Source organism: Bidens hawaiensis, unplaced genomic scaffold (genome assembly GCF_021521415.1).
Source record: "Bidens hawaiensis isolate Kalapana, Puna unplaced genomic scaffold, B.hawaiensis_p1.1 tig00028784_1, whole genome shotgun sequence".
Classification (NCBI taxonomy): domain Eukaryota; kingdom Viridiplantae; phylum Streptophyta; class Magnoliopsida; order Asterales; family Asteraceae; genus Bidens; species Bidens hawaiensis.
This window is the reverse complement of record NW_027494721.1, coordinates 95,722-106,064: the sequence shown is the minus strand read 5'-3', so window position 1 is coordinate 106,064 and position 10,343 is coordinate 95,722. Positions and strand designations below refer to the sequence as shown.

General features: G+C 34.4%; 1 protein-coding gene across 1 annotated transcript; it reads right to left on the bottom strand.

Moving 5' to 3' along the window:
- Positions 1–335: 335 nt before the first annotated feature.
- Positions 336–9,441, bottom strand: LOC143577724 (uncharacterized). Its single transcript, XM_077061481.1, has 2 exons — positions 8,658–9,441; positions 336–1,590 (listed from the first exon to the last, which is right to left on the bottom strand). The coding sequence occupies exons 1-2, from the start codon at positions 9,360–9,362 to the stop codon at positions 1,225–1,227; spliced, it is 1,071 nt and encodes a 356-aa protein (XP_076917596.1). The 5' UTR covers positions 9,363–9,441; the 3' UTR covers positions 336–1,224.
- Positions 9,442–10,343: the final 902 nt, after the last annotated feature.

Sequence of the window (10,343 nt, the reverse complement as noted above, 5' to 3'; positions counted from 1 at the left end):
TATCACAAAACGGCAACATGGATATAATATCATCATCTTTCGAAAACAGAGAAAAAGATTTAACGTGCTTCTTCACCTTCCCTAAGTCATGACTATACTGGTTAGCATGGCTACTCATGTCTTAAATGACAGATGACACCTTATCTATGTTCTTCTGAAGCTTATCAATCACACATACCATCTCCTCATTCTCCTTGGTAAAGCAACTAGCCCGTCTCATCTTTTCGACAATTCTTGCAGAAGAATTCTGTTTCCACCAAAATCAGAGATCCGCATCTCACAATTAGAATGTGTTTTTATTATAAACAGTCCATCCTTCAAATGCTTCTTGTCAGTAAAAGCTTGGATGAGATGTAGAAACAGAGAACTCAAATTTGTTTGCTTCACAGCTTTCATAAGTTCAATATCACCCACATATGCAGCAACCGTACACAATATACCAGTTACAATAACCGGTAGTTTGGCAAACACCTTTCCCTTCTGCACAAAATATGAGTTCTCTGGCAAAGACTTGTAGTTGTCATGGAACACCATGTTGAAGCCATTGATAAGATCAAAAGTTCGCATAAAAATAGACTCAAGCATTTTGATAAAATTTTCAGAAAATCTAACACTTGTAGAAATATCAAGATCATTAAGATGTTGTTTCATCTCTTCATAACTGTAATTGTCAGCTCTACTTTTGACCACAATTTGCTCCATTGCCACCTTTACATTCAATCACCCGTCATTTATATCTTTAATTGACTGCACAAACTCATTGTAAAGTACGGATGCTCCAAGGCTGATTGCATAGTAAGAATAACTATCCCTTGTATAGTTGTTTACGTATGCGAAATATTCTTCATTGATTTGAAGCAGACCTTTAGTGATTTGGTAGATTCTATTCAACGAGCCTTGTTGTCTTCCTTTGTCAAAAATTAAAAAAACTATCTTATGGATATGGGGGTCCATGTATGTGTAATCCTTACAAGCTTCGATACGGGATTTGAAACACTCTCATCTCAAATTTGCAATACTAATCATACCATTCCCTGCTTTGATCATAGATTCCTGACACCCCAATATATATTCATCACATGTAAATCGTACACCAAATTTGGTCACCTGTAAATTACCATCTGCATGAAGTTGATTTGAAATGACTTAATTAGTATAAGTTAAATATCTTTAATTCATATATTTTGTACACCTTAGTGGCACGTATATAACATTTTCACGTGACTAACCTTCTGGCTCGACGCTAAATGAAACACTTAAATTGCTTTGACTTGAATTTACAACTCTTAGAAAACATTCAACTTCCTTCCAATAAAACACCAACTGTGTCTCTGAATCTGCCACCAAGAAGTGTATGGAGACCGGAATTTTTAAAAGATTTCCCCTAAAATGAATATGAGCTGTAACAATGTATTTAGCTTCCATATACAAATCAATATGGTGGGCAGAAATAACAGCGAATATAGCAACTCCGATCCACGGGCCTTTAAGAATCAAACCCTCAGAATCTAACTGCACAAACCCTGATGGAATTTCACTTCCAGCCCCAACTATCTCAAATACAGCTTCAGGTGTTTTCCAAGGATTCGTCTGTAACCACATCAATGAAAAAGTTAAGTATTTACTAGTAGTTTGATGTTACATTTTGCAAAAATGGGTGTTCAACGGATCGGATAATGGATTATTCAGTTCAGATTTTCCGGACATGAAATTTTAGGACCCTATATGAAATCCTATCCGATCTGAATTAGATATATTCTTATCCGATCCGAATCTATCCCAACTAAATTCGGACTGGGATAAGATAAAAGCCGAAAATAATAAGAATTTCTATTTTTTTGGTTCCTAAATTTTACTAGTTTTGAATCATAATAAACATACAAAACAAAGAAAATACAATTTAATCTTGAACACAAATTCAAAGCTCAAACTTCAAAAAATATACATATAAAACCAGAGAATACCACTAAATCTGAATAATCCAATTGTTTTTTAAAATTCCATATATGAATCCGATCCGAATTAGTTAAGTTGGTCCAATCTTAATATCCAAATAAGCATTCAGATCGGTTTATTTCGGTTTTTAATTCCGGCTTTTTCATATTTTGGTTTTGTTGAACACCCCTAAGAATCATCATAAAGCAACCAACTGTGAGACCGGCGAGTTTAACTGGGATTTCCTCAATTAAAGACGTCGAAGGTTTTCCTCATGTAAAGGCACGAGAGGTTTTTAGGACTCATATGAAATGGAGTCCTGTTAGGGAATGGGAGCCGATATTTCCACGAGCCAATCGTCTAAACGAACGAAGATATCGGCTTCCAACACGTCCATAACTTCTTTCGACACCAAATATCCACACACTGACATCAACTTGCAAGCCAATGATGACCCTTTTTCGCAAGACCCTTACTCGCAAGATTCTATCTCACAAAACCCTTTCCTGCCAGAGCCAGAAAGAACGGCCCGCAAAGGGAAAACAGAAGTATCCTCAAGAGGCGATCCAAATATGATAGAAGTGATAACCGACTTCACAAGTTTTCACAAGGACTTGACGGATGTGAAATTGCAAAAAACAAACTTGAACATACCATTTTGAAAGGCCAACATTGGGTGTTGATAGGCCAACAAAGGAAAACGGATTTGGATTTATTTATAAATCCACTATTCACTTGCCGGAAAGAGGGGGAGGGGGGATAGAGAAGCGCTTTTCAAAGACAAAAGAGAAATCACACAACATTGAGATGGGAAATTTAGTTTTTTTAAATGTTTGGATGCGTGTTTTATTTATTTGTTTTTTAATTTTATATACGATTTCTAATTATATAATATATTATTCCCGGTGAGGGTAACTGTATTTAGAATGAATTTCCACCATTGGATGAAGATGAGGAGAAATCTCAGTCGTAACAAGTCATGGAAAACCTTCTAGAAGGGGAGGTTAGGGGCGGTTTCTCATAGTCCGTTCTCTTTCCGACGTCTCCCTCCTCCATCGGATGAATGCCTCATATCTTGAGGATTGCAAGTGCGGTTTCCGTCTTCATAACAACTTTGTCCCTTCATTATTATTATTTGGAAGTTGGAACTGTTGTCTTCTCTGAATCTCTAACTCCTTTCCCCCAAATTATACTACATTACAACCCCTAATTTATGTATCCAATTTCAGAATTAGGCTAACGATGTGTTGTTGGAATATACGGCGTAATCAAGGTTGAAAAGAATTTCAAGGTCAGCCTTTAAAAATCATTCTTCATCGTCATCATATATCAATTTCATAACTTGAATTATTGTTATCACTAATCCATTTCGACACTTAAGTTGCGTTTGTTTAAGATTATGATTTAATTTGAAAGTTTATTGACCTCACTAATTCAATTCTGAATTTGATTTGTAGATTTGACATCACGTTGCATCAATTTTGAAGATTTTATGTAAAGAATGAATTTTAAATTTTCATTTTTTGCGCATGCATTAAATAACTCTTTTGAAGATTTTATGTGAGGACTTGGTGGTGGTGGGTGGCCATGATGGGCTTTCGTCATCGCCATTCATCCAGACAGTGGTGGTGGTGGTGGTAGTGTCCGATAGCATTAGGTTGTCGAGGAAATGGTGGGAGTTGGATGAAGAAGATGATTGTAGATGAAATTCAAATGAAATTCAACTTTGGAGATGAATTTCAAAAAGACTTAAAAAACCACACTTTTGAAAACTCACGTGGGAGACGGAAACCATTTGAAACATCACATTAAAGATGGTTTTCATCAGGTAAGATTTGATGTGAAAACAAACGTTTAAGACGGATTTGACCAGAAAAGTCGCGTGGTAGGTGGGAAGCATTGACAAATGACAGATTATGATTGGTCCTTAAAAAGTCATGGAGAATTTCCCAATGTCACGTGGAAGACGGATTTGTATGGCTATTATGAGAATTTAAAATTTGATGGGCCATTTTAGAAATTCCTTCTCCTTAGAAGTGATATTTTGAGAATTTTCCCTTTTCAAATTCAAATTAACCTAATTTAGAGAGATCAAATCAAGATTCAAGCTTCCCTTTTTATAGATATCGTGATTTTCCCCTTAAACTAGGGGAAAAAAAGAAGAAGATTGACAAGCACACTCGTGATGCTTTTTAAAAATGAAGAAACTCCGGCCACTGTCCCCGACTCTAGTGAGTCAATATGCCTTATCTTTGGTTTCAAGTGTAACCAGGATAACACTGGGACCCGCATTCAAAAAGGAGTTATTGGGTTATATCGTGATCCAGTAAACGAATAATCATTATTCTTTCCTGATTTTGACAAACTCATATCAACACCAACATCCAAAGACACAGAATGATGTGGGGATGATGTAGCAAATGACACAATATTGATAGGTTTTGAAGTTACCTCATTGTGGATATCTCCCTGGTTGCGAAGGATCCAGGTATCTTGCATAAAAGTTCATTGGTGTCTTCAATAGGTTTAAAACCTAGTGACGGATCTTGACATAAATTTTAGGGATAATGCTCAAATTTTTTACCGTATTTCATACGACGTAAACAAAACAAAAATAGAAACACAATAATAATTATATTAAACAAGGTGGGTGCAGATTTCTCCTCTTTGGTTTTGAAAGCTAAGAATCGAGCTATCACATCCTTTCGTTCGAATTAACAATTTATATAAAAAAATTACCATTTTAGATAAAAGTAGAAGTCTAGATGAATACCTAAATTGAACAAGTACAAGTCGAACCGTGAAAGAGGAGCCTGTCAGGTGTCGATGATTGGAGGAGGGCATGGGCAATGGGTGACTGGTGGTGGTCATGGAAGGCTGGAAGAGGCTGTTGAATATGGTTTTGTTTGATGTTTCTCGTTCACGAACAAAAGAAAAAAAAAGGTTGATGGGTTTTATTTGCTTTGAAATTTAAACTTTATTTGGGTTTTAATTGATTTAAACTTTTAAATAGGTTGGACTTAAAACAAATAGGGGTAATGTAATATTTTTTCAGGGGTAATGAAATACAAAAACTGACCAAAATATTTTCTTTACACTATCGAATAAAAGTTGTTTGGGGTAACGGAGGCTACCCGCTACCCCTAGTAGGGAACTAAGTCCGCCCCTGTTAGGACAATCGGCTTTACAAGTAAAAAACTTATATGAAACACATTTTTACATCTAAAAAAGAGTGATTTTGCAAAAAATAAAAAAAATTCATATAATTTACATATGTAAAGGACGTTTCAATAAAAAAACAATTTGAAATATTTTTTTAATTTTTTTTAGAATTTATTTACTTTTTAACTAAAATAATTTTTATATATGTTTACATGGAAAAACTTCAGAATAGATTATGTAAAAATTTGTTACTCCTTCCATCCAATTAGAAGTGTTTTAGTTTGAAAAACACAAAGTTTTATTTTCTTTGCTTATCAAATAACTATATTACCCTTTTATATATATACTCAAAATATCAATTATGTAAAAAAAACTAATGATTGATGACACCACTTAAGTTGTACGGAGTACTTCCAAGAGTCACCATTGAATTTTTTGGAGCCACTTCTTATCTCAATATTCATCACCAAATAATTAGTGTTAAATTAGATCTTATCCATTCAATTTCTGGTGTCAAAATTTACCGCCAAATACTTGTATCTTTATTCATAAAATTATCATTTCATTTCAATTGTGTATTATGCCGCCAAGTTGATACTCCACACTTACCGCCTTTTTTTTTATTGATAAAGTACCCATTTCAATTGTGGCCAAACCCATTTGCTTAATGTCAGAGTACTCCTTCGGTACTTCTTCTTTATCTTCAATAAGCTAGATTTTGTGTATTCAATTTCTTTATATCGAATGGATAGCCTTACCAACTCAAACACTAAACCAACCTTGACGGATCCCAAACGTCAAACTATATATGAAGCCTTGTTGCAACAAAGTATCGACGGAAAAATAAAATATGGATCTATAAGCGATGTGGCATCGCATTTCTGGGTATCTACCCGCTCCGTAAGTCGTATTTGGCATCGAGCTAGATTTCAAGTCAATCATGGATATATGGTCAATGTGTCTTCAATGAAACCATATGCAGTTAAACAAAAAAGGATACAAATAAATTTCGATCAAGTTTCTCAAATACCACTACGTTGTCGAACCAATATCTGATCAATTGCAAAAGCAATCAATGTTCAAAAATCAACGGTGCATAGAAGAATAACAGAAGGTGAACTTAGACCTCAGGGCTCAGACAAATGCTATTAAACCGACTTTGAAGAAGAGAATAAAAAAGCAAGGTTAGAATTTTGTTTATCAATGATTGCTCCATCTTTGTCTACTCCTTCATTTTACGATATGTCGTTCACATTGATGAAAAATGGTTTTACATGTCAAAACCATCAAAACGTTGCTACCTTATACATGGCGAGGATAAGCCATTAAGTTAAGAACGTGTAAATCGAAAAATATTATCACAAAGGTCATGTTTCTAGCCGCTGTTGCACGACCAAGATTTGATACGTCGGGTAATGAACGTTTTTGGGTATTTTTCCTTTCAAAAAACTTGAACCCGCAAAACGTTCAAGAATCGTGTTGTGGGAACTTTAGAGACTAAGCCTATCTTATCGGTGACTAAAGACAGGGCCGGCCAGAGGGGAGGGCTCCGGCCCCAGGCCCATCCCTCAAAAAGGGCCCATGATTTTCTTAAAAAAAGTTTATATATATGTATTTTGAGTCATACAGTTCGCTTATTTATCACATAAGACGAGAACAAACGAATTTTGAGTTTTTGGAAATTTTCCGGCGAGGGCGATGACTGTAGAGGCGGCAACGATATGGTTCTTGAAAAATGAAGAAGATGACAACATCCATTTTAATATTTTATTTGACTTTTTATTTGATAGGTGGGAGTTCCAAAGCACTGTTTTGTTAAATTAATTACTGGAAGACATCTTTATTATTTATTTATTTTTCCTTTTTTAATTGGTAAAATTTAGCAAACTTCTTTTTTACGTTTTATTTTTAATATGTGCCGTCAAATACCAACTAAAGTTAAAGTATTATTATATGAAAGGTGACAAGTATTCTCACATATAATACTTATATTGTAATACACTTGTGAGTCCAAAAAAAAAGTTTTATTCGGGCTCCATAGTTAAAATTTCTTCGTTTCACCACTACAACAAAGAAATGATAAAAGATTACCTTATTTGATCCTTACTGATACAAATGATACAAAGTATGTGATATCGTAATCTCCGAACATCGATCCACCTTCAATTATTGAATTAGCAAATAATATTTATTAGATTTACTAACCCCCCACCCCCACCCCCACCTAAAAAAATCCCTAATCTTAAGGGTTAGTAAATTTTTACATTAACTTTTAAGAATTATAATTAGATGATTTTGCTAAAAAAAATATTTTTGTTATTTTTATTATTATTATTATTATTATTATTATTATTATTATTATTATATTCGTTTAAGTTATATAAGATTTTGAGTGGGCCTTTTGTTTTTCATGTCCCAGGCCCTAAATTTTTTTCGTATTTTCGGAGACGGCCCTGACTAAAGAAGTAACGAGGTCATGGTTAATTGATAAAGTAATACCGGCTATAAGGGATAAATGGCAACATGGTCATACGGGTCCAATTTTTATTCAACAAGACAATGCGAAGCCACATATTAATATTGACGATGAACAATTTTTGAATAGAAGCATCTCGGGATGGGTTTGATATCTGACTTCGTTTTCAACCTCCAAATTGCCCATATTTAAATGTGTTAAATCTCGGGTTTTTTCGCGCAATTCAATCACTTCAAGATCAAGAGGTTTTGGGATCAATAGATGAATTGGTTCATGCAGTCCAAACCTCTTTTGAAAAAATGTCATCCCATGAACTTAACAATGTCTTTTTGACTCTACAAACATGCATGAAAGAAATCATGAAGGTGCATGGTAGAAACCATTATCAAACACCACATACTGGTAAAGCTAAATTGGAATGTCAAGAAAAGTTACCGTTGCAAATCGAGTGTGATAGCAATTTAATTGATGAAGTAGTATCACATTTAGCTCACCAGAGAAATGTAGAAGAAAATGAAGAAGCAAACGAAAGGATGGAAAGTCTTTTGTCTTGTACAACACATGCATGTAAAGAGAAATTGAAGACGGAAAATCTTTTGTCTTGTTGTAAAGTTAGTATATGAATTCTTGTGATAACAAAATGTGTGTACTCGTTCAAATATGAAAAATGGATTTTTTTTGTCTTCTTCTCTTCTAGTATGTGGCTCATCTATATTTTATTTTATTTAATCAAAGGGTAATGATTAAAGGTAAATTTGGAATTTGGCTAGTAAATATTAAAATTGGACACTTGATATGAGACAACTGAAAAATGAAATATGGATACTTGTAATGGGACAGATAGAGTATTTACAATAATTTATTTACAGGTAAAACACATTATTCCTGATTTAACACTTTTTGTTTTTTCCAAATGAATTAACCTACGTGTGTGCGTGAATGAGTACCGAAACCATATATATTATTTGGAACCACTAACTATTTTAGAAGCCTTTAGAACCATATTATTGGCCGGCCAACGGATATATGTGCGTATGAATTATAAACGAACTAATTAATAACTTTGAGAGAGAAACGGATGAACCTGAAGGTAACTGTTTAATATCCTTTCGGCTAGATAACTGCCTTGTTTGTTCATTACTAGTTTAGGACAGTTCAAACATGATACCGTTGGGCAACTGTTGAAGCTGGATGCATGGAATTTAGATAGATCAGCCCCCTCTTTGGAAACATAGTAACTGAATCTACTTCGTGGTCCATAATCTCTGTCCACGTCTACTGACGAAAGTTTTGGTAATGACTGAAGCCTCTTGCAATTATTCACACAAAGCATTCTTAGTTTTGAAAGAAGACCAACACTTGCTGGTAGCGAAAAAAATTCATTTCCGGATAGATCCAAAGTTATTAAGTGACATAACAAACCAATACCATCAGGTACCATAGATATATTGCAGTAACTTAGATCAACTTCTTTTAAACCTGATGATAGTATATCAAAGCTGGGGTTTAAAAAGAAACTTGTTTTGATTGACAGCGGGCATCTATTAACATGCAGGAATCTTAGTTTCTCTAAGCAATAGATAGAAGATGGAAGCTCTTCAATAATGGTTTTACTGGCATCAAGTTTCCTTAAATTATACATTTCTCCCAAGTTTTCTGGTAACCTTTTGATTCCAGTCCCATCCATATACAGATGCTCCAAACGCTTCATGCTATTTCCAAACTCAGGAATATTTTCAAGTTTTGAGCAGCCAGAAAGAACAAGTGCCTCAAGAGCTTCCATTTCCATACGACTATTTCCAATGCTTTGTAGAGAGGTACACCCTTTGAGGTTTAAGTAACGCAGTCGTTTATGGAGAATAACTGATTCATGTAAGCCTGCCAACAGTTTTTCCTACTTAAGAAAAATTGGCAAACATCATCACCATATTCACCAAGAATCCAAAACTGGAAGTATTTTGCTATTTACGATTGAAAAACCATTTTCAATTAAGGAGAGGTGTTAAAGTATAATTTGTATGGTAAAGATATGTTTGGATGAAGCAAGATATCAAGCAGTTTGTTAGAACTAGTCGTTAGTAGCTAATAAGAGGGGTCAAGAATTTTAACAAGTCTTTAGCAGTCTGTTAGTTTTTTTAGTTTGTTTCAGCACCGTCTCTCCTTTGTCTATTTTAATGGTCAGCTGCCTTTAATAAAGACTCAATCCTTATTAGTATTTTGCATACTATAAAGCTTATATTATACATACACACAAACTCCAACATTTTATGGAAAGCCATTAATTAAACAAACCTTTGGATTGGATGAGAGTATATCAACAATGTCTTTATGATACTTGACAGAAATGTGCTTCCCATCATACCTATGTGATTCCTGGCTAAGAATTTCCTAACACATTTTTTGCAGCAGATCATGCATCCACACATTATCTTCAAGATTGATAGTTATGAGACATTTGTTCATAAGATCTGCAATTCCACACTCAGCATGCAAACCGATATCAGTTAGTATATCTTTTACCAAATCTTTGTTTCTCCCTTTCAAAAAACATGCAATATATATGAAGGCGTTACGCTGATCTTTATCCAGTCTTGAATAAACTACTTCAAGTCTTATCAAGAACTTTTTTCTCTGGATATTCTCTAAGTTTCTCCAACATCCCTTTCCAATAGTTTTCATCGCTGTCCAACAATAGGGAACCATAAACATTAAGGGCTAACGGAAGACCACCGGCAAGCTTCACAATATCATCAGACAACTTTTCATAACC